At 39.3% G+C, this 25,707-nt stretch overlaps 1 protein-coding gene across 1 annotated transcript in view; it reads right to left on the bottom strand.

Moving 5' to 3' along the window:
- The window catches only part of LOC122808045 (deoxyribonuclease-2-alpha-like), a 182,422-nt gene that overhangs the window by 73,688 nt on the left and 83,027 nt on the right, over nt 1-25,707 (bottom strand). Inside the window, exon 5 of the mRNA XM_044079033.1 lies at nt 16,612-16,767. Within this exon, the coding sequence (XP_043934968.1) occupies nt 16,612-16,767 (156 nt within the window). The remainder of the gene's footprint in view (nt 1-16,611; nt 16,768-25,707) is intronic.

Raw genomic sequence — 25,707 nt, 5'->3', positions numbered from 1 at the left:
GAATAAACTTTTCTACTGGAAGGTTTGTGTGAGGTCAGAAGAATTTCACGAACAGGAGATGGGATGTCAGGCAGCCCGGCAATCACTGGAAGTGGAAGAACCAAGCTGTGAGCTTGAGACTGTGCAGGTTCAGATGAATCAGTCCCTGAGGATGAGATAACAGGTCCTGGAAATGATCCAAGATCCACGGGCTGTGAATCAGATGAGGCCATAGAAACGGGAACCAGACTTGATGTGGCCAGTAGGGGGCAATGAGGATCACTTTGCTTCTCAACCTCTGAGCTTTCTGGAGAAATGTTGGGATGAGGGGAAATGGAGGAAAGGCATACAGAAGATCCGGGGGCCAATTGTGTGTTAGAGCGTGCCTCGGTGGTTCCCCCTGAGGGGGAGTCAGGGCAAAATAGCTTCTGCATTTGTAGTTTAGAGGGGTAGCAAAGAGGTCACAGCAAGGCTTGCCCCAGTGCTGGAAGATCCGATCTGCTGTTACAGGGTTGAGAGACCACTCATGAGGCATCAGGATGTTTCTGCTCAGATTGTCCGCAATAAGGTTGGAACTCCCAGGAATGTACGTTGGTATAAGAAAGCAGTGGGAAACTATCGCCCAGTGCCAAATCCTCATGGCTTCCCGACACAGGGGGTAAGACCTGGTTCTGCCTTGCTTGTTGATATACCAGATGACTGACATGTTGTCAGACTGAATTGCAATGGCCCCCGAGGGAAGGGTTGCATGGAACGCTTGCAATGCTAAGAGAACTGCCCTCAGTTCCAGGACATTTATGTGTAAGTTGGCCTCCATGGGGGACCAGGTGCCTTGGACAGTCTTTCCCTGGAAATGCCCTCCCACCCTAACAGAGAAGCATCCATTTTCACAGTGGCCGTGGGCTGGGGAAGATAGAAAGGTCGATACCAAAGATTCATTTGTGGCTTCATCCACCATAGCATTTCTTCCTTGCAATGGTTTGTAAGGCATATCATGTAGTTGAGTGGGTGAGTTAGCAATGACCATTGTGCAGAAAGAAGCCACTGCAGGATTCTCATGTGCAATCTCGCCAGTGGTACTAACATAATGGCAGCTGCCATGGAGCCCAAGAGTTGCAGTACAAGATGTGCTGATACACAGGTCTGAGGAAGAAGGTCTTGGATTTGGTGTCTTATTTTCAAGATCCTGTGAGGGGGAAGAGAAGCTTGACAGGATGTTGTGTCGGAGACCACTCCAATAAATTCCAGTGTCTTTGTTGGGGACATTTGAGATTTGTCTTTGTTGATTGTAATCCCCAAGCGGAGAGCAAGAGCTTGAGTGTAAGAGAGGCTGCGGACTAGAAGATTCCTGTTCGGAGCGGTAAGGAGCCAATCGTCTAGATAGGGAAACACCTGGAATCCTTGTAGTTGAAGATGAGCTACCACAACTACCATACATTTAGTGAACACTCAGGGGGCTGTCGAGAGACCGAATGACAGTGCCCTGAACTGGTAGTGATTGGCTCCCAGCCCGAAGCGGAGAAGCCTCCGGGAGCAGTGATTCATCTTTATGTGGTAGTATGCATCCTGGAGGTCTATAGAGCACATTCAGTTATCCCTCCCTAGGAAGGGAAGAATGGACTGTATTGTGACCATCTGGAATTTTTGAGGTTTGAAAAATTTGTTCAATAGGCTGAGATCCAGAATTGGTCTGTAGTCCCCTGTCATTTTTGGCACTAAAAAAGAACCTCGAGTAAAACCCCGATCCTGTCTCGTCAGGTGGGACTGGATGGATGACTCTTTTCCTTAGCAGCTTTTCTAGCTCTAAGGCTGATAATTCCCTCTGATTGGGTGGTACATCAAGGATTCATTTGATGGGTCTGGGAGTTAAGTCGAAAGGTATTTGGTAGCCTCTGGATATTATTCTCTGCACCCAAACATCGGTAGTAATAAGATGTCAGGCTGGTAGATGCAGAGAAAAATGACCCCTGACAGCTTCCAGAGGGAAGCAATCTGGCTGCTGCTCAGGAGCGCGGGTAGGTTCTGCTGGAGAAAGAATCTCTAGTTCCCTGGTTACTCGGACCCCCTCTACCCCAAAAGGGACGTCTTCCTCTGCCCCAGGGGGATTGTTTACCATGAGTGTCACAAAAAGTTCCTTGAGATTTCTTGAACCACATTTTATCCCTTCTGGTTCCTGGAGTAGCACCTCTGGGAGTTGGAAAGGCATATGCCCACAGCAGACAAGGTCTTTCCATCTTTCTCACTACATGTAAGTGTGTCTCGTACTTTGGGTCCAAAAAGTGCAGATTCGCCGACAGGTGCATTGACGAAGGAAGATTTAAAGGGGTCTGCAAAGTCACACAACCACATCCAAGCATTACATCTCATGACTACACCTGATGCGGCAGCTCAAGCTGCCCCCTCGGTGGAGTGAAATATCAAACGCATCGAGGGATTCGAGATGGATTCAAGGGTAGCTAGCTGCGAGGCGACAGTATCATGCACTACATCAGGCAGTACTCCACCAAAGAGGAAGATATTTCAGAAATTAGGTCTCTTTGGAGATGAGTAAAGTGTGCCAGATAGTTCAGAGACTGAATGGTGAATGTTGCTGAAGCATAGGTCCATTTCCCTAGTCTGCCCATGGTACGGGACTATCTGTTTGGAGGATGGACGGAGGAACTATCTTCTGCCAGTTCCCTCTTGGTGGCCACCGCCATGACCATAGAATTAACTGTCAACTGCTAGTACCAATGAGGCTGGTCTTCAGGTGTAGATAAAAATTTTGTCTGGCCTCCAAGGGACAGGTTCTACATTGTCCAGGGCCTTCCAGGAACACTGCACAATGAGTTTAACAAGGTCATCTGCCAGTGGGGTCACCCAGGAAGTAAATGGCCGGGCACAGAAGGCCTGCAGGAACACCGATTTCTCAGAAGAAGGGTTATAGGAATTCCAGTCTCCCTGCTGCTTGAGGATTTTGAGAATGTCTCCGAATGAGATGTCATCTTGGGGAGACTGTGGGTACCCTTCCCCCTCATCACAATCAGTGTCTTTGGTGATAGATTCCTCTGGTGAATCAAGGTGCTTCCTCTTGCACCGTTTCTTCCGGGATGGCTCCCCAGTGGGATCTTCTGAGGAGGACTCCAGAGAAGGGGTTCCCTTCAAAGAGAGTTCTTGTGACTCCCATGCCTAAGGTCCTGAAATAGAGGGTTGGGAGAGGAGCATGCTAGGGGAGAGTTCTGATACTGATGTCATTGGTGCTGACTGTGAGTCCACTATCTTTTCCACAGGCCCACTTGAGGAGGGATGGGAGGCCAGAACTAGGAGGGAGAACCTCGGAACAGGGGTCACACCTTACCGTGAGGAGCCCACCTCCAGGTGAGGACGTCTGAGAGAACTGGAAGCCATTGGAGCCATGGACATAGATGGCACCAGCGAGAAAATAGGTGCCCGGCTAGGTACCAAGGTACGGATGGCCCAAGAACTGCTTCGGGAGAGCATTGGTTCCACCGGAGCCAATGCAGCAAGGGTGGATGGTGCCGACAGGGAAAAATTGCTGTCAGAACCAAGACAGTATGCTCTGGAGGTATCTTGTCCTTGGCAGGTATTTGAGTTTTGGAGCTGATGGAGCCAAAGAAACTGTCGGCACCATGGCTGGGGATGGTGCCAAAGCAGGTACAGTCATCGGAGCTGATGTCAGATCCAAGGACGGCACCAAAGTCACTGGTGCTGAGGTCGGAGCTGAAATAGGGGTGAATATCATGGATATGACAGGGAGAAGACACAAGGCCTGGTGCCGAAGAGGTCTGCGCCGAGGAAGCACAGAGCTAATTCAGTTCCATAAATGATGGAGATGCAGGAACCGAGTGACTCCGTTTGTCCTTATTTTTTTTGGTTTTTGGAGGGGGGGAGACCTCTGACCCAGATAGCGGCTTTGAAAAGGGTTTTTTGAGTAATGCACTTTTCCTTATGTTTTTTGGTCTTTGGGGGGGGTGAGACCTCTGACTCAGATAGAGCCTCCGAAAAAGGTGCCTTGAGTAAACCTTTTAAGATAAGTTTATTATTATGTTCTGCTAGTGTACAATTTCTAAAAATAGCACAAATGTCACAGTCAGCTCTTATAAGATCCACACCCAAACAGTAGACGCAACGAACATGTGTATCTGAGTTAGGCATCTTACGTCCACACTTGTCACACTGTTTAAATCCCAATTTAGCTTTGTCTGACATAGTAAGGCAACAAGACTATCCTATAGAAAAAATAAGGGAGAAAATACCAGTGATGTTATTTAAAAAGAAATACCACTAGTAGAAAGGAAAGGCCTGTCAAAGACAGGCGAGAGGGACAGTACCAATAAAGGTAAAAAAATTACATTACCAAGGAAAAGGGTAGGAAATAGGCTTAGGTTATAGGCGACAGTAAGAAAAGACTAACCTGACTAAAATGAAATTATTTTTAAGAGAAACTGTCTTAAAATTAACAATTTTGTACTTAGCTTTGAGAGAGATGGCTAGCACGTCTGACTAGGAATTTGGCAAACGAGATCTGGAGTAACTAGGAGAGGAGCAATATGGGTAGGCCTTAGCTGAGAGTTTTTGGCTTGTGCGAGCTGGGAAACAGCCTTATCGGTTCCAAGAACAGAACCGGGGTTCCAGCTGTAATGAAAGAACAAAGATTTACAACATCAGATATATTACTTAGAAAAACATTTTAATAAAACACATATATTAAAACATATTTTAGAGCATATTTTAGAATGTTTATCTGCTCATGTTTTTCAATTTTAGCATGCAATGAATTGAGCACATGACTTTCAATCCCAGGGTAATATATGAGTTCAAGCGGATTTGCCACAGTAATTCTAACTGTTCAAGAATTACTGTTAGGGGTCCACCCCTTGGGTCAGTGTAAACTTGTTCTATTACCCGGAATTTGAAAGTGTGGTTAGGGTTTGTGTTTACATGTCTAGCTAGTGCATTCTCTGTTTTGTTTTTTGAAATGTTGTACATGTGTTCGTAAATCCTGTCTTTTAGTTTATGTTCTGCCTTTTCTACATAGAAGGAAGGACATAGTTGGCATAAAGCAAGATAAACTACCATTTTGGATTGGCAATTTCATCTATTACTGCTTTTAAAAACTTTGCCATTAATTTCTACACTTCACCCTTCCTGTATGTAGTTGCAGTATGGGCAGCTTAGACATTTAAACATTCCGGGATTTTTAATTACGGTGGGTCTCCTAACCTCCGATAAGTTTTTCAAGTTCTTCCCTTTCCTGAATATAATTTTGGGGCTTGTGCTTAGTTTGTCCATTATTTCCCTGTTGTCCGATAATAAATTCCAATTTTTTTTAGCATGTTTCTGACACTATTGGCTTCAGGACTAAACATTATGACAAGTCCAGTTTTGAAATTAATGCTAACCATGTTTTCTGCATCAGTATTTTGGGTTGCTTCTCTGGTTTCTAAATTATCTTGTGTTTGTTTGCCAACCAATATAGGTTTATTAAAACCAGTAGATATTTTGTTTGTAACTTCCTCTATTAACTCATTCAATAAAGTTGTAGGATAGGCTCTCTTTTAAAACACATGCTTTAAATTAATGCACTCGTGTTCAAATTCTAAATCAGTGGTTACCATTCTCGCTGCTCATGCCAGTTGCCCTTTCACCACTGATCTTTTTTTGGAGAAAGGGGGTGAGCACTTGAATAATGTGAAAAGGTGTTTGATTATGTGTTTTTTCTGTATATTTTTGCTGGTTTTCCTGAGGAGTATATCCAAATAAGGGATTTCTTGGTGATTATAAGTAAATGTGAATTGTAAAAAATTAGTGGTGTTATTAAAGTAATTCGCCAATTCACTAGCTACAGTTACGTCTCCTTTGATTATCATGAATATATCATTCAGGTAATGGGTAAAGAAAATGATATAGATGGCCATTCCAATGTTACCAAAAGTATATTCATGCTCCCAGTAGGCCATAACTAAATTATCAAAGCAGGCTCCACATGGGGAACCAATGGCCACACCAGTTTTCTGTAGGTAATACTTATTTTTGAAAAAAAAAAATGAAATTGTTGGTAAGGATAATGTCTAATAATTCCTCCACTAGATGTATTTCTGTATTGGGGGCCCCCTTTCCTTTTCATCACGGTAGATCCCCTTTCAGTACCCAATGCGTGGGGGATAGAGGTATAGAGGTCTTTCACATCTACTGTTAGAAAGTTGTAATTGTTATTGTATTTAAGTAAGTTGATTTTCTCTAGGAATGACCATGAGTCCTTGCATATTTGGTATTCAGTTGCTACATATTTCTTCAGTATGCTGTCTACAACTTTAGCACTGGCGTACGTGATGGATTTCTTCCATTAACAATTAGTCTCAGTGGGGGATTCTGTAAATGTTTATGGACTTTTGGTACTCCAAAGATGACTAATGTTAAAGGAGCCAGAATGTTCATATAATTGTACATTTCTAGATCTATTTTCCCTTCTATAAACAAGTTGTTAATGTACATTTTAATGTGTTGGTTAGCAATACTGAACTGGTTTGAAGACATCTTCTCATAAGCTTTAGTGTCTAATAAGTTTTCTATTCTGTTTTCATAGTCATCCAGGTCCATAAATACTAACCCCCGACGTTTATCGGGTTTCATCACCCTTACCTGAGCTGTTTTTAATAACTTTAAAATCTCCCATTCATTTTTACTCATGTTTCCCTTATGGCCTGTTTTTCTATGGTATATATCACGAATGTCAAGCTCGCACACTTTTTCAAATGTATGTAATGTTGCATGTAATGGAAGGTTAAACATACTGTATACACAGTAGTGGTTAGGTTCAGCATTGTTATTGCCTAAAATCACATTTAAATTCAGTTTTCTTACAAACATTTTCAAGTCCACAATAGTTTTAGCTAAGTCCATTCTTTGTGCAGGAATAAATGTTAAACATTTTGCTAAACGTTCCACCAATTCTGGAGGTACCACAAAGGATGAATAGTTGTAAATAAGAAAATCACCTTCAATGTTTTTTACAATTACACAGTTCTGTACTATATCACAGTCCTGTGTTTTATTTACCTCCACTCCTTGTTGTGTGCTTTCCTCTTGTTGTTTTTCATCTGGTGTTTGGCAGTGGTAAAACCCTGGTTGTTGGAGGATGGATTATTGTTGCATTGATGAATGATTTGTTGATGTTGTTGCTGGAAGTTCATATTTCGGTGTACATAGTTGTTATTCATTGTATATCCTTGGTTTTGGTTGTGAATATGTTCATTTTGCTGTATGGTTCTATTTCCCAATGCTTTATTTGATGTTCCTTCACCTTGTCTTCCATTACATTGCATTCAGTAGTTGTAGGAAGGTAATTTGCATCATTTCCTGCCTCCAATTCATGCGTATGCATTGGGTGGGTGTTGACTTCTGTTTTCCATATTTGTGAAGGAGGTGGGCATGGAAAAGCAGTGCCTTTTTCATATTGTAAGTGATCGCGATTAAGTTTTTTAATTTTTGTTGTTTTTAGTTTTCCAATGTGCTGATCAATACTATGAAATATTCTATTGTAATCATATTTATATCTTGGAAAGTCAGTATGTCCGTGAATCTCTTCATCAAGCCTCTGGACATCCTGTACTATTTCCTTGGCCATTATTTGGTAGTTCTTTATCATGAGGTTTAGGACATCCAAACCCTGCTGATTAAATAATTGAATCAAATCCTTGTGAAAGTTAGAGGCTGGCACTAACCCTGTCAGGTACTGACAAAATCATACTCCTTTTGGGACTATTTTTAACTGAATACATTCTTCAAAGTATTCTATCTCCCAGTATAATTTTTTTGTATTTGAGTAGTTTGTTGTCAAATGGTGCCAAGTTAGTAGAAATAGGGACAGTATTACCTCCAGCCGGATGATATGATGTTGAGCAAGGAATACGTTGCTTAAAGTTGATATGTGCTGCAAGTGATTCCTTCAACGTGGGATCCCCAATAAGCCTTGGAGGAGTGTTTCTCACTGCATGCAAATCATGATTCAGTTCTTGTTGATGTAAACTTGATTCATGTCTAGCGAGATACAGTTGAGGAGGGTCTATGTTCATTTTGTACTGGAAGCCCCTGCTTCTAAATGCATCTGCTTACCAAGTGCTCTGGCTGTATCAGGAAATACTGGAGTGGAAGATTCATAGCTGCTCAAGTGCCCATTAGAGAGATTCAACTCTCTCATGGTAGAGTTATCCAGTCTTCTTTGTAAAGCTTCCACTTTTTGGCTCAAAGTAGCCACAACGATGCTCAAGTTGTTTAGCGTTTCCCTCTCACTTCCAGGTTCAGCAAAGATGGGTGGAGTGCTGTCTAAACCATCAGATGCCATGAACTCGTTCAAACAAACTAATAAAACTCAAAAACGAAAGACAAACTGAAAATGAACTACTGGCAACTGGTTCAGGCAAATAAAACAGTAGACTCCAGATGAAATAAGTGTATTTAATTGATAAAATAAAGTGCTTTTCAGCCAGTGTTTTAACTTGAACTTCTTCAGATAAAAAAACAAGTACAAATTAGAGTTTTAAATACCCTTCCCAGTTCTCACATGTGATTGCTCAGTAGCAAGCTCTTAAAGGAACATCACTACAATACCATCCAAGGTCATTCTTCACTGTTACATAGGTCTAAAAACATTGTAAAAAGTCTCAATTATTTAACCTATGTAAAATATTATTTAGAAAAACATTTTAATAAAACACATATATTAAAACATATTTTAGAGTATATTTTAGAATGTTTATCTGCTCAAGTTTTTCAATTTTAACATGCAATGAATTGAGCACATGTCGTTCAATCCTGGGGTAATATATGCATTCAAGCAGATTTGCCGCAGTAATTCTAACTGTTCAAGACCAAAAAAATCCAAGAAAGCAAACTACATAAAAATCGGAGCCCCACAGCTATGGCAGAAAATTTATTAGAATATAAAAAAATATAACTTAATAAATGAAAACCACAGACTGCAATAAATTTATACTGCTGGTTAAACACATTTTAAATTGTTCTGAAGAATTCTGACAGTGTTTGGGTGAAAACACCTAATCACTGGATTTATTACAGTCTGTGGTTCTTGTTTAAGTTATATTTTTATATTCTAATACATTTTCTGCCATAGCTGTAGCTCTCCAATTTTTATCTAACTGTTCAAGAATTACTGTTAGGGGTTCACCCCTTGGGTCAGTGTAAACTTGTTCTATTACCCGGAATTTGAAAGTGTGGTTAGGGATTGTGCTTACATGTCTAGCTAGTGCATTCTCTGTTTTGTTTTTTGAAATGTTGTATGTGTGTTCATAAATCCTGTCTTTTAGTTTATGTTCTGTCTTTCCTACATAGAAGGAAGGACATAGTTGGCATAAAGCAAGATAAACTACCATTTTGGATTGGCAATTACATCTATTACTGCTTTTCAAAACTATTGCACATATTCAAACACCTTTTTGCATTATTCAAGTGCTCACCCCTTTCACCAAAAAAGATCAGTGGTGAAAGGGTAACTGGTACGAGCAGCGAGAATGGTAACCACTGATTTAGAATTTGAACACGAGTGCATTAATTTAAAGCATGTGTTTTAAAAGAGAGCCTATCCTACAACTTTATTGAATGAGTTAATAGAGGAAGTTACAAACAAAATATCTACTGGTTTTAATAAACCTATATTGGTTGGCAAACAAACACAAGATAATTTAGAAACCAGAGAAGCAACCCAAAATACTGATGCAGAAAACATGGTTAGCATTAATTTCAAAACTGGACTTGTCATAATGTTTAGTCCTGAAGCCAATAGTGTCAGAAACATGCTAAAAAAAATTGAAATTTATTATCGGACAACAGGGAAATAATGGGCAAACTAAACACAGGCCCCAAAATTATATTCAGGAAAGGGAAGAACTTGAAAAACTTATTGGAGGTTAGGAGACCCACCATAATTAAAAATCCCGGAATGTTTAAATGTCTTAGCTACCCATACTGCAACTGCATACAGGTTGGACAAAGTGTAGAAATTAATGGCAACATTTTTAAAAGCAGTAATAGATGTAATTGCCAATCCAAAATGGTAGTTTATCTTGCTTTATGCCAACTATGTCCTTCCTTCTATGTAGAAAAGGCAGAACATAAACTAAAAGATAGGATTTACGAACACACATATAACATTTCAAAAAACAAAACAGAGAATGCACTAGCTAGACATGTAAACACAAACCCTAACCACACTTTCAAATTCCGGGTAATAGAACAAGTTTACATTGACCCAAGGGGTGGACCCCTAACAGTAATTCTTGAACAGTTAGAATTACTGTGGCAAATCCGCTTGAAAGCATATATTGCCCCTGGACTGAACAAGATGTGCTTAATTCATTGCATGCTAAAATTGAAAAACTTGAGGAGATAAACATTTTAATATATGCTCTAAAATATGTTTTAATATATGTGATTTATTAAAATGTTTTTCTAAATAATATTTTACACAGGTTAAATAATTGAGACTTTTTACAATGTTTTTAGACCTATGTAACAGTGAAGAATGACCTTGGATGGTATTGTAGTGATGTTCCTTTAACAGCTTGCTACTGAACAATCACAAGGGAGAACTGGGAGGGGTATTTAAAACTCTAATTTGTACTTGTTTTTTATCTGAAGAAGTTCAAGTTAATATACTGGACAAAAAGCACTTTATTTTATCAATTAAATACACTTACTGGAGTCTACCATTTTATTTGTCTGAACCAGTTGCCAGTGTTTCATTTTTGGTTTGTCGTTTTTGAGTTTTATTAGTTATGTGAAGATAAGGTGATTTTGAACCTGTAACACTGTTAGAAATCACAGAATTCACTTGAGGACGTAGGCTTCATACATAGTAAGTGTAACTTCTTGTTTGCCTAACCATTTTTTAGCAGTTGAGAGAAGGATACCATTTCTATAGCCCCAAGAGTGAGTTGGGTAATTAATGTATTAAGGATACGGAAAGTCAGAAGCAAATATGACATCCTTGAGCACCGAGGGCTAAAATTAATGCCACAATACAAGGGATATTTGCTTAAGTTATGAGTGTGCCAAAAAAGCAACCCCCAGATATATGCACAGAATCAAATTCAAATTCCAGACTTGGGGGGACCAGGATCCCATTGAGCAGAGCACAATGAGACTAATTGCTAGTTCCAGTTATGTGTTTTAGAGCAGTTGACCTATACAAATGTTAAAACCTAACTGGGTAGTGTTATGGGAAAGGCCTGAGATAGGGGTAATATAGCTGTGGATACTGTTAACATAGGTGCTTGCATATACTATGATTGTGAGGGGAAGGAAAGCCTATTTGTTTATTTATTTATTTGCAGTTGGTTTACCAGGATAGTCCATTGGGCCTAGAAGAACCCATTTTCAATGGGGTCCTGGGGAGAAAAGCTCCAAAAACAAAACAATAATTACAAACAAAACAGTAATTACAAACAAAATTACAATCAAAGCTCTTGTTACAGTATGTACAAAAGTACTAGTAGAAACATTACATTTAAACATACAGTTTCTAAAGCAAAAATGACAATGAAAGTTTTGGTTATACTAATTATAGATAAAATATTTCATTTAACAGAGACAATTTCTGCGATAAACAGTGTCATCATTGTAAATCTAGAGTAGTTGTTTATGCATGGATTGATTCCTGCCAAAACCATGTATGGTTAGTATGTTGATGTTCATGGATCAAAGTTGAACAAACATCAACTTTTTCTACGGATAGTAGAGAACTAAGATCAGAATGAAAATTCATACACCTGAACAAACATGCTTATTTCACTGAAGTGATAGTTAACAAGACTAAGAAACAAAAGGCTCTAAAATGAACAGCATGATAATGCTTAACAAATAATAGCCCAGACACTCATGCTTATGTGCATTAAATACATTTGCTTTTAGAGTCCCATTGTTTGTGCTATGACGTTGTCCCTTGTAAAAGAAATACCAGAAGGAACAAACAAAACACAGTGTTTGAATAATTCTTATTATGCTTTGTTCTTTTTTTAGCACAGATTACTTTTTCTTTTAGCAATTTTTCTGTCAGCACAAGCCTAAAGAATCTGATGACTTAAAAGGTTAACAGACTGGAGGTGCCTAGTTATGACTGTCTCTTACAGTAACAGGCAATGTTATATATAGTTACTTATTACTATAGGATTTTACTAAAACAACAAGGGATTCAGCAATGGTCTCCAGACCTAGAGGCAGGTAATGGTAGTGGGTGCTAGACAGAATGATGCATGCCCTCTTGTAGCAGTGATAATTACACGAGATGCTATTTAGCATCATACAAGTCAGAAAATGATAGCTACAGTTGCTAAGGAAAAGAAACAAATCTAGATTGAAGTTTTGGAACTGACTAGATTTTAAAAGTTAGACATGCAAATCTATTTGGGAATTCCTGCTACTCCACAAACATATGGAGATACAAAAATAGAGGGATGTTATCTGTGGACTTAGGTTTCCTGGCTAAGTGTATGGCTAAACAAGGCTGCAGTTACATAATTCCTGCCCTGTGAGCACCCAGTAATGTGAGTAAAGGATTAGTCAATGCCACATCATCGTGTAATGGTGGACAAAGCACTGCAATGGCACATAATGGGGAGTCATTTACTCGATGAATAGATATCCACACCAAGGAAATAAAGCAGTTAGTCTAAGGGCCTACATTCAAATCCAGAAATTTGCCCAAGGGATTTTTTTTTTCATAAATTTTATATCAACATAGGAAAATGTGTGTGTGTGTGTGTGTGTGTGTGTGTGTGTGTGTGTGTGTGTGTGTGTGTCTGTGTGTTTGTGGGGGGGGGCAATGGATAAACCCAGGGCCTTACTTCTATTAAATGGTACTATGGAAGAGCAGAACATCACCACTCAGCCTTTTGTCTGTCTGAAGGCAAAGACTTGCATTATTTCTGCTCACCAGATAATAGAAACTAACTGAGAGAAAGCAAAGATGAACCAAACCTAGCAATCTTTGGCTTGAAATCTAGGTTCTTTAACTTCTATCTGTAGTCATGCTATCATCTATGGAAATCTTGGACTTGGCCTCATTGCAAAAGTCACATACAGACTCAGGTCTTTGTTTCTTAAGCATCAGATGAAGGAACTGTCCAATCATTGCTCACTAGCAGGACAGCAAAACAATAAAAGCACCTAGAAACAAATGAGGAACGTTGAGGTGTGCATGCCCTCCTAACATTGTCACAATTACATCATGTATGGACAAAAGAAGGCAGTCCCAGATAACAGAGGACTCATTTTTTTAGCACTGTTGCACAAGTTAACATCCTTTTCCCATGCATATCACATTTATTTTTCATTGCCCTAAGATGACCAATCCAGGAGTTAGCAACCTCTTGGGAAAAAAAAAACACTTCAGCACATCTCTTCCAAACTACCCCCCACCTCCAATTTTTAAAGGTAGTAGTATTTATATTTCCTTCCAATTCTTTGTTTCCTAGAGAGAGAGAGAGAGAGAGAGAGATAGCAGTCTCACTTGTGTTAGAGAGACACTCATACCTCTCAACCTGGAAGCATCAAAAATCTGGACAAAGCCTATGAAAAATAGGTACAAATCTGTACACTGATTAACATAAAATTTGCATACATAATTATGTAACCCCACCCACTCCAATGGAATTGTGGGATACCAACTTTCAAACGCAAATTGAAGAACAGACAACCAAAATATGTTCCCAATTCCCCTGCAGCCATTCCAATGTCCTATTACCTTTCTATTTTATCCCATTTACCATAAACACTAATGTGCATATACTGCTTTGCTTCTACAATGATTACTTGGGTTGAATTTTATTTGTACATTTTACGGCACTATCAATGCACAAACACTAACATACATCTGCTAAACAAAACAATACTGTCTCACAACAAAAACAGACTTAGCATTAAAAGTTATCTGCCAAAGGCTGTATACATCTCTGTCCATTGGGAATTGGAAGTGAGGTAACTATGGCGACTGATGCAGCATGAGCAGTGCCAAAGGTACACAGGATTATTATGAAAGCAAACAGGCAGAGCAGCTAAAGCCACTGTGTAATGGTTACTGAAATTTTATAATGCATGCTACCTAGATCTCTAATTCTACACTTAGTTAAGGGATGTCCCCTGAGATACTATAGAGAATGTGATACAAAAATATGTTCCAGTTAAAACTACCTGTCTCCTGTCACACGTTTTGTTTGGGTCTTCATGGTTCAGTATGCTATTGAATTATATGTTAGAATTAGTGCAATCAACTTGAATTTGTATTGTGTATGGCAGGCACCGACATAACTGCTTTGTTTAACATCAAAATGAAAATGCACTCTGATAAATCCTCAAACAGATATGTAGATATTGCTGTTATTTCTGCTACTGCCTCAACATACCTCTGTTTTTCAAATGTTCCTGGGCTTTTTGCTTGTAGCATATGAATATGCACTTACTTGCAACAATAAACATAACATAACAAAGCTGAACCTTAATATGTCTTGGACAAAAAGGCACCTTTAATTGTTCAAAAAGCAGCAGTATATGACCCAGACTCGATGGAAGCAACTACAAGAAAGAACTTCAATAACATGAACAGAATCTAAATGTTTTAAACAGTTTTCAAGAAGTTAATCCCAACCAAGCCATGCCTTCTGTAAGATGTTCACCATTTATTTGACAAACCAAGGACATTAATCACAAACAAAATAATTTAAACTTTCATATGGCTACATGAAGGCCAAGCAATATTCAGTTTAATTCACACAGTTGCTAACCTTGAGAGTTGCTGACCAAATAGATGAGTGCGACAGCAAAATCAGTGGACAACATGACTGTCCGATTAATTGTATAAAACACGTACAATGAAAGGCAGCATTCAAATGAAATTTGCACTTGTACTGAACGTCCATTTGTTCCTAAAAAACCTGTACTGAATGTCCACCTGTTCCTTAACAAAACAAACATGTTTCCTCCATCATTCTGAGCGCTATATTTACAGATTTCTGTAATTTTAAAAATGCTTTTTAACGATGGTCACACCCCCTTACTAATTTCAAATCTTGTTAAAATTGCACTCCATCATAATTGGCACTACACAAACACCATTACAATGCGTCACTAGTCTCAGGTCCGTTTACCGGCATCTGAATTAAAGGTTTGCACAATTTGTGTGTGCAGCAGTCTTAACGTATGACTGCACCAGATTTATAAAAGTTCTCTAATACTGTTAATTGGCATAAGTAAGCCAAGAAATTCAGATACGGTCATATGAAACACATGCCAGTATAGCAGCATTTGCAACATTGGATTTGTGTCACACTTGGCAAAAGAATAACTAGCCTCCTTTAAAAGTGCAGAGCTTTTGTCAGAAGTAACTGCTTCCCAAGCTGGTGCATGATACATCTTGGGGATGTCTGTTTCATTCCTCTTCTAAATCAAGGATTTCAACTGACAAGACATGAGTGCTACAGAGCTCCTCTGGCTCGTAACAAACAATTTCAAAATTAGTGATTTTGGAAAGGTTTTTCCTCCAGTACTCGATAACATACCACTGTGAGCAAAGAATGAGCAGGGCCATTAATGACAACCCAGTGAGCGTTAGCGTTCAAAGAAAACTACACTACACAGCTTTATACATTTAAATGCAAAAATGGGGCCGTCTGGAATGGAGCCAACCTCTGTCACACCATTATGCATGAGTTCTGTTGCAAAAAGCAAGAGCTACAGAAGTAGCCCAGGCTGGCAGCGCTGTAAACACCAACTATACTAAAATGCAAATACTCTTTTACACGGAAGAAACAGAATGCCCAAAATAAGATTCACTTAATCACTTGACTGCCCACTCGCAGCCAAAATAAAACATGTTTGATGTTTTCCACTTACGTTATCAGACAGAGCAGTACCCAGGTCCACTTCTTGTCACTTGCAAACCCTCCCTGGTTGAATCTTTCAGACGAGTTCCCAACTTCACGCTCGCAGAAGCCGAGCCAAGCCACAACCAGAATTCCCGCTCGCAGATAATTTGAACAGTAACAGTTGGTAGCCGGAAATGTGAGCCCTTCAGCTCAATTCCAACAGGTTGGTAGCGCCGATGGAGCTGACGTCATCGCGCAAGTGATGACGTCGGCTCAAAAGGGAAAAACATAATTAAAAAAAAGAAAAAAATCGGAAATGAAGGGGTGCCACTCGGGAATCGTGGCACCCCATTTTTGGACCCCAAAACTCGGTAAAAACCGAGTAATTCGGGACGGTTGGGAGGTATGGAGACACTCTCCTATCAGTTACTGAGTTTGACTATTCCTGTCAGTTAAGGACACACTAGGTTCCTTAAATTTTCTTTCTTTCTTTTTTTTTCTTTTTTAAGTAAATCTTGCAGTGTTTTGTAATCCATTCTTAAATTGCCTTCAGTCTGTGCATCTTTCTGGGGACAACCTTTTTCACTAGATGTAGCATTCTTGGTAAGTTAAACCCATCATGTTGCTATGCTTTCACTCAGTTTCATCAGAAAAAATAGTGAAAATATAAATTAATGCAAATTAATTGTTTTAACATTTTATCATTCATTATGTGCATAACATGTAATTATTTTTTAATCACACTTCGAGCACTTACCAATATCCTTAAACTGATCATATGGATAGGTGACACATATGAATGACTGACCATTGCGGACTGCATTGGAAGGCCAGGTGTAGTTCTTTTGGGCAGGAAATTTTGGTGTGCTATGTATTAACCAGATGCCTGTTTTTGTATCAAGTAGGATGACTCCTAAAATGTAATTTAAACATAGACAAGTTTTGAAATCAGTGAGACCTGACAGAAAATTAATAACATTCCACACTAGTGCATTTCTGCAGGTAATTTTAACACATAGTGAAGTAACAGTACTTTATATTGTATTTTTTATGTGACCACTCAACTGAAGTGAAACTTTGAAGCTTATTTGTAATTATTTGTACATCTATGCATGCTTGACATTATTCTCAGACATATCAATAAAACATTGTTTCTTTAGTTATTTTCTACAATTTCATTAATGTAGTCCTACTTATATATAGTAATATTTATGGTAGAATTCAACTTTTTCAATAACAGAGCAAAATATGAATACTTATCTATTTAGCATTATAGTGTCACAGAAATAGCCATTCAATTTCACTAATATAATGCAAAGGACTCACAAGAATCTGCTATGGGAAAATGATTCTGCACATTGAAAGCGAATGAACATTTAATATTGTAAAATGCATTGCAGCCCATTCATGGGGTAGGCTGAAATACTGTCTGTTTAGTAAAAAAGAAGTTAAAATACTGAAAATGCAAAATGTATTGGGGTACATTAACAAAAATTGTGAATGATATCAGTGTAGTAATAAGCAGTTGTGCTTGAATTCTTCCATATTGTTGTACAATGTCCAGCCTTACAAAATGAGAAATATCACTACATATTACATTTAAAATTTTAACTTCAAGGACAACATGTACAAGTTATTTTGAGTGTTGAAAATAAACTCTGCAGAGTGCATTATGAAAGTGAGAGATTTTATATTCATTGAGTAACATAACAAAATGACTTTATTCGAAGGTATCATCAGCACAATGCAAGCTAGCAGTTATGGCTGAAGATTCACCCATGGGAATGCAAGTTTATAAATTGTGTAGTTAATATAAGTTTGGAGCCAGATTTTTAACAAAGTCATATGAGAGTCCCATCTGATCATATGTGCCATGGCTCTGTGTTTTCCTCATTTTCTTCTATTTTTGTTTTGCACTGTATTTAAATAGTATGATTGGGGTACATGTGGTATTGTGTGAAGGTACTGCATGTGACATTTTCTGTTGAACACTGATACTATAACTGATACTACATATTATTTCTAAAAAAAAATAGTGTAGCCATTGAATGCCTCTATTTGGCAAAATGGACATTTTTAGCAGTGGGAAAACAATTGCCATGACAAAAAGATCTTTTCAGCAAACACCTAAGTTAATTTTAACTTGATGTCATTAAGCCATATTGCATGATCAGTGAAAAGTATCTATAATAAAAATAATACCTTCACTTTCAGATAGTATTGTTATGAAAAAATATATTGTCTCATGATTATTCTTCACAAAATGCATATTAACTTGCAGTTTCTTCACAAATGAGTCAAATAAAATGTTTATAATATATTTATGTTAAAATTAAAAGGTAAAATAGATGCATGATTATGAAAAATATAATTTCATATAAGTTGTAGCTTTATATTTCAAGTATCCTACAACTGCATTCCCTTTATAGTTGTACTGACAGACAGCTGAAGGCAAATTAAGTGCTGAAGGAATTAAGGGATGTTACTAATATTTAATAGAGTCTGGTTTCAAAATGTCATTAAAGAAAAGAAAGAAAAAACAATGTACCAGGTATCTTTGTGAGCTCTGGCCTTCTCAGGCTGGGGATGAGTTGTAAAGATGTCTGTAAAGATAGTGTACTGGTACTGAATGATACAAGGTCAAAAGACAGATTATTAGGCCAGGTGGTCTGTGTTTTAAAAAGACATATTTGTCAAGTTTTCACATGAAGCTCTAAGCAAGAAGCATGAGGGCACAAACCATTTTAAAATTGTATGATTTGTTAAAAGCTATATTACGTCAAAGTTCTGCATGCATAAAAATTGATAAGGAAAGGTATATATGTAATATTATTTTCTTTTGTTCTTTGAGACTGACCTGAAATTTTGTAAAAACAGTCTCCCAGTGCTGTTTAAGGAATAAACCAGTACTTTGTACATCCTGAAATGTTATTCTTGATTCAACTAAAAAGGTAAAACTCTTTGTTATTTATTTGTGCACTTTAACATTTGGTGCCGTGATTCAGATTTGAACTTTGGTATTGCTGCAGGGCAGTGTGGAATAAATTACAAGGACCTAGCACAGAAAGTTCTTCTGTGAATTCCACACTGTTTTGTAATGAATTGTCAGAGATTCAGATATTTAACTATTCAGGGTGTGCAAACATACTATGTGGAAATGTGGAAAATGGATTTGTGAAAAATGTTTTTTTTTTCTGTCTTTTAGATAATCGTAGTTAAAAAATGGAATGAGTAAATAGCTGTTTTGTTGAATGACTGAGTTTGCTTGTTAGGTATATGTAAGGTAATAGTGGAAGGAACCCACAGACATTTGCTTGCTAAGTATCTGTAAAGTAATAGTGGTAGGACCCCACAGAAATTTGTTTGTTAGGTATATATAAGGTAATACTGGGAGGATCCCACAGAAATTGCTTAATAGTGGGAGGACCCCACAGAAAATAAGAAAATGTGTATGTGCATACAAAAAAAGGGAATTTAACAAAGGGAGGTGCCATGTGTTGAAAGTAGTACCCACAGGACTAAATGTAAGAGGCATGAGAGATGTTTTGTGTTGTTTAATATATGGCTGATGGTTTGTGTTGTTTAATGTATGACTAAAAAGAGAGAGAAAAAAGTTAAAGTTAAAGTTAAATCAAGTTCTTGAGCCTATAGCATGTTGGGACATACGTGTGTGTTGTTAAATGAAATTCATGAGCCTGTAACATGTTGAGACATAGGTGTGTGTTGTTAAATCAAATTCATGAACCTATAACATGTTGGGGCATACGTGTGTGTTGTTAAATCAAATTCATGAGCCTATAGCATGTTGGGACATATGTGTGTGTTGTTAAATCAAATTCATGAGCCTATAGCATGTTGGGACATACGTGTGTGTTGTTAAATCAAATTCATGAGCCTATAGCATGTTGGGACATATGTGTGTGTTGCTAAATCAAATTCATGAGCCTGTAACATGTTGAGACATAGGTGTGTATTGTTAAATCAAATTCATGAGCCTGTAACATGTTGGGACATAGGTGTGTGTGTTGTTAAATACAATTTAATTAGCCTATAGCATACTGTGATATAAGGGTGTGTGTATTTTTAAATCAAATTCATGAGCCTATAGCATGTTGGGACATAGGTGTGTGTGTGTGTGTGTGTGTGTGTGTGTGTGTGTGTGTGTGTGTGTGTGTGTGTGTGTGTGTGTGTGTGTGTGTGTGTGTGTGTGTGTGTGTGTGTGTGTGTGTGTGTGTGTGTGTGTGCGTGTGTGTGTATGCGCGTGTGTGTGTGTATGTGTTGTTTTAATCAAGTTCATTAACAACCATATAGCCATACTGGAGGCTAAGCTCTCTCAACTCAGTACTGGCGAAACCAGTCAGGAGGAGAAGGAAACCACACTCACTACAATTCCAGTCTCACATAGACCTACCACGACAGCAAACCAAACACATAAACACACAAAAACATACTCGGAGGCTCTAAATAAAAATCTGCCTAAGCAGCAGAGACCTCCAAAGCAGACACCCAAGCAACCGCTACCCCAAAACAAAACACGTGCAACAGATAACTCACAAAGCCAGTGTGCCAAACAGTCACAGCCCTTAAGGCTAAACAACACACCTGATACACTTGTAATAGATGACTCTATCGTCAGGCACACTGACGTCCCGCTCACCAGGCTGAACAAGGAGAAGGTCATGGTGAGCTGCCTGTCGGGCGCTAGGATCCGCCACATAACACAAAGCACTCAGGTCACTCCAAGGCAAGTAGAAATATGACTCAGTCATTGTCCATGCTGGTGTGAATGACCTGAGATGTACCTCCCTGGACTACATGAAAAGAGACATAGAGGAGCTCTCTGAGCATGTAGCCCAGGCTGGTATGACCCTGACCTTGAGTAGCATCTTACCCTCACCAAGAATGATGTCACAATATGAAGACAAGATGATCAATTTCAACAATTGGCTTAAGTATTGGTGTCATTCAAAGGGGATCCAATGCCTGTCAGCCTGGGATGACATGCTCCACAAGTCAGGATGCTTCGCTAGGGACGGCTTGCACCTGTCACCCCTGGGCTTTCGGATATTGGCAAAGGCTCTTGCTACCCCCATAGTGCCTTTTTTAGGCAAGGCTCAAAAGACAAACCCACCTCCATAGGTATCACAAGGGATAAGAAACTAATAGTAATGCTACTCAACACCAGAAGTCTAAACCTCAAGATGCACACACTCAAAACTCTCCTTAGCATGGAGAACATTGATATCTGTGCAGTAACAGAAACCTGGTTCAAGGCTCCCGAGAGCACCCCAGCACTACCAGGTTATACCTCATACCATGTTTTTCGGCCCCAAAACTTGGACCGAACCACAAAAGGAGGGGGAGTATCAATATTCGTCAAGGATACCTACACCTCCAGGTTGGTGGCACAGCATGAAGCATCAGAGACTATCCATGTGCAACTAACAGTGGGTAAAACTGCCTTCCAGTTTATAGCCTGCTACAGACCACCCTCCCAAACCCAGAAACCCCACTCGGCCTTCCTGAGAACACTGGAAAATATCAAGGTCTCTCCAAACACCATTATATTGGGAGACTTCAACTACCCAAACATAGACTGGGAGCATTACTCTAGCTCCAACACCCTAGCCCAAAGGTTCCTAGAATTTATAAACTCAAATGCTATGGAACAACTTGTTACCACTCCCACAAGAGGGGAAAACATACTGGACCTGATCATCACCAACATGGGGACTCTATGCTCCAGACCAGAAGTGTATCCCTCACTGGTAATATCAGACCATAAACTAATCTCACTGGATATTCACATCCCGACTCCATCCCCTGCCCTGAAAACCACAGTGAAAAACTTCTCTAAAGCAAATTTCACACTCCTCAAAACCGAGGTGGAATCCTTCAAACCCCCGGGCCTGTGGAAAATACGGCCCAGACCGCAGAATCCTTTATAAACGCATTCTATGAACACCTTCAGGAATGCATGGATCATGCAATCCCAAATAAAACCAAGACCCAATCCTCCAAAGGCAGACGTCCTGTCTGGTGGACCCCAGCCATAAACAAACTGTACAATAGAAGGAGGAAGCTACTACATGATAGAGCAAAATCCCAAAAAGGGAAGGCATCTCTGATCAGTATTAGCAAAAAACTACGAGCACTCATAAATTCGTCTAAGGCCAGCTTCGAGAGAAAAATTGCACAGGACACTAAGGATAATCACAAGGCTTTCTTTAGTTATGTTAGGAACCTGGGTGGGAATTCCCAGATATGCTCAGAATTAGTCCAAAATGACAAAAAATACACCGAACCCACAGACATTGCCAACATCCTAGCCGACAGGTTCAGTGCAAACTTCTCCCCCCCCCCCACCAAAAGGGCAAATATCTATCCCAGCAGAGTGCTGCCCCCCTGACATCTCAGATGCTCAGGTAAGAGCTGCCCTCTCCAAAGCAAAAAACACAGCATCAATGGGACCAGATGGTGTCCTGGGCTGCGTCCTACATGAACTCCAAGAAGAGCTAAACCCAAACATAAAACTACTGTTTAATCTCAGCCTTACTACAGGATATGTACCCAAAGAGTGGCGTACAGCAACAGTGGTCCCTCTCCACAAAGGTGGTGCCTCAACGGATCCTGGAAACTATCGCCCCATAAGCCTGACTAGCTTGGTCTGCAAAGCTATGGAAAGGATCATCATGGACCTCATGAATAAAGATATTGGGGACCTACAGACACTGGATCCTACCCAGTTCAGCTTTGTTAAGGGCAGATCCTGCCTCTTAAACCTGGTTGATTTCTTTGAAACAGTCACCAAGGCCATTGACGAGGGGAAGGTGGTCCACACAGCCTACCTGGACCTCGCAAAAGCCTTCGATACAATACCCCACTCGGGCATTATAGATAAGCTCACCAGCTTAAATATAAACCCCTATGTCACTAGATGGGTTGCAAACTGGCTCAAGGAAAGAACCCACATGGTTAGAATTGCTGGAGCCATGTCAGACTCCAAACCAGTTACAAGTGGCATCCCACAAGGCTCAGTCCTGGGAACTCTCTTGTTCGGTATATATTTCTCGGAGGTACAAGCCAACAAGGAAGGACTGTGGCTGACCAAGTTCACAGATGACTGCAAACTGGGTGCCATAATCGACTCTCCAGCCGACACAAGCATCCTCCAAAAGGGCCTCATAGAAACAGACAACTGGTGCCAGAGCCATGGCCTCAAGCTAAATGCCAAAAAGTGTATAGTCATCCCCTTTGGCAAAAACAAAGTGCCCACAAATTACTACATAGGTGGTAATCCATTAAGTACAGAAGAAGTAATTAGGGACCTAGGGACCCAAGTTGATAGCAATCTCTCATTTGACAACCACGTGGCCAAAGTGGTTAGAAAAACATTTTATATAGCCCACCTAATCATGAAGGGATTCACATCTAGATCAGGGGAGGTCATCATGCCTCTTTACTCATCCCTCATCAGGCCCATAATTGAGTACAATGCCCCTTTTGGGATGTACCTTACCAGACACCTGCAGCAACTGGAAAGACCCCAAAAGTACCTCACCAAGAGGATCAAAGGGCTCAAACAGATGCCATATGCTGCCTGGTTAAAGAAACTCCAGCTCTACTCAGTGGCATACCGCCTACTCAGAGGCGATCTGTGCCTGACATATAAAGCCATGTCCAACCCAGAATTAATGGACATGCTGCACCTCGGAAAATCCAAATCCCATCGAGCTACGCGCTCGAGAGACTTGAACCTCAGCACTGAAATAAATAGGGCATGCTGGAGGGACAGATTCATAACCCAGAGGCTCCCTTCACTTTGGAATAAAATCCCAGTCGAGGTTAGGCAGAGTCCCTCATTGACTCTCTTCAAGAGGAATCTTGATGAGTGGATGGGGGATCGTAGGTTTACCCCGGGTATCACTTCTGTGTCACTGTTAGACAGAGGCACAGTATACTAACCTCGAAAAAGGGCATAGCAAAATTAATTTAAAATGGGTGGCAAAAGCCAAACACACTCTGGCTAGGCTTATAAATGCCCTAGGGCAGATAGCCTAGTATGAACCTATGAACCTATGAACCTATAGCATGTTGGGACATAGATGTATGTGCTGGTAAATCAAGTTTATGAGCCCATAGCATGTTGGGATGTAGGTATGACGATATGACTGTGTGACAACAGAAGCCCTACTCTTCCCTCCCTGAATTTTGTGTGAATTGATGTAGTCATTTTTTTCTGAATTTCCAGGATCTGCAAGGTAAGTCTTAATAGGAAAAATGGGAGCAAAGTTAATCAGGCAGGATCAGTTTTTTGTAAAGGAAACACCTGCATATATTATGTATCATAATTCAGAAAAAAAGTTGTAAGTATTTGAATGAGTGGTTTAAGTTTATTAAAAATTGCTCTGGTAAAGTATCTCCATTAAATGAAACTTATGGTAAGGATAAATTAGAAAATTTGAAGGCTATTTTGATAAAAAAAGAAAAGCAAGGTAAGTGGGTAACAATGGGCAGTATTTTATTCTTGGTATGCTAAAGCTCTTAAAAGAAAACAGGAACCAGCTTTAAGGGGATTACAAAATACTAATAAAAAGATGTTACTACAGGTGAAAGAGGTTAAAAATGACAGTACAGACCAGTAAAAAGGGATCCCTTTATCCTGTTTTGGCAGGTTTGGACGAAACTGTGGATAGCCAAAAAGCAGAGACTTCTAAAGAGGACTGCACTCCCACCCCCATATATACCAGTATGGGTAGCTCCTGTACAAGTTTCTCAGACTCCTGCATTTTGGAAAACTGTCCATTGGACACAAGGTCTGCATGGTACTGTTACATCTTAACCTAATTCATTTGTTTGTATTAAAAGTTACCTCAGATAGTCAAATACCAGTATCAAAACATAAAGTAAAGGCAGTTGTTGTAACAAATTCTACTGTTATATATCCTCTTTTAAAACCTATACCCATTTCTTTAAAACCAATTAAAAAAAATAAGCATTCTTTTCTCTTGAGTACTTCTGCACCAGTTAATGTGCTATGGAGGGGCCTGTTATGCAAACTGGGTTGTACTATCTATTGCACACCAGTAGAGGTGTATTTGGATGTTCCAACAGAATCAGAGGGGGAAGTATTAGCAGTCTTAACAGAAACTGAGGAACATCATTTTGAAGGCATACAAATGAAAAACTGGTGCAGCAGTACCTGCTAACTAAAACCAATAAAAATAAAATTAAATATATCTAAACCTCTCACTAGAGTTCTGCAGTATCCACTGAAACCAGAAAACAGGAAATCAAACCTGTAATTCAGTCTTTGATACAACAAGAAATAATAGTGCCAGCTAAAAGCTCTTGGAATACTCCTATTCTCCCTGCGAAAAAGCCAAGAAAAGATACTTACAGGTTTGTGCAAGATTTGACGACTGTAAACAATGCAGTATTACCCACTTTTCCTGTGCTTCCAAATCCAGCAACAATACTGAGTTGCATATCACCTACAGTCAAATATTGTTTTCTGTGATAAATCCTTCAGCATTCTTTTCTATACCTATCCACCCTGAAAGTCAGTTTTGTTTGCTTTTACTTATAAGGGACAGCAGTATAGATGGACATGATTGCTGCAAGGATACGTTGAATCTCCTTCATTATTTTCTCACTTCTAAAAAAAAAAAAAAAAAAAAAAAAAAAAAAAAGATTTGGAAGATGTGACATTTCCAGGTGAATCTGAGTTAGTGCAATATGTAAATGATTTACTAATATCATCTATTTCTTTTCAGCAACGTCAACAAGATACCCTACACCTTTTAACTATACTTGCGGAAAAAGGATACAAGGTGTCAAGAAAAACAATTGC

The sequence above is a fragment of the Protopterus annectens genome, chromosome 8.part0 (genome assembly GCF_019279795.1).
Source record: "Protopterus annectens isolate FY-2018-M chromosome 8.part0, PAN1.0, whole genome shotgun sequence".
NCBI classification, from domain to species: Eukaryota; Metazoa; Chordata; order Ceratodontiformes; family Protopteridae; genus Protopterus; species Protopterus annectens.
This window is presented reverse-complemented; position numbering and strand designations above follow the sequence as displayed.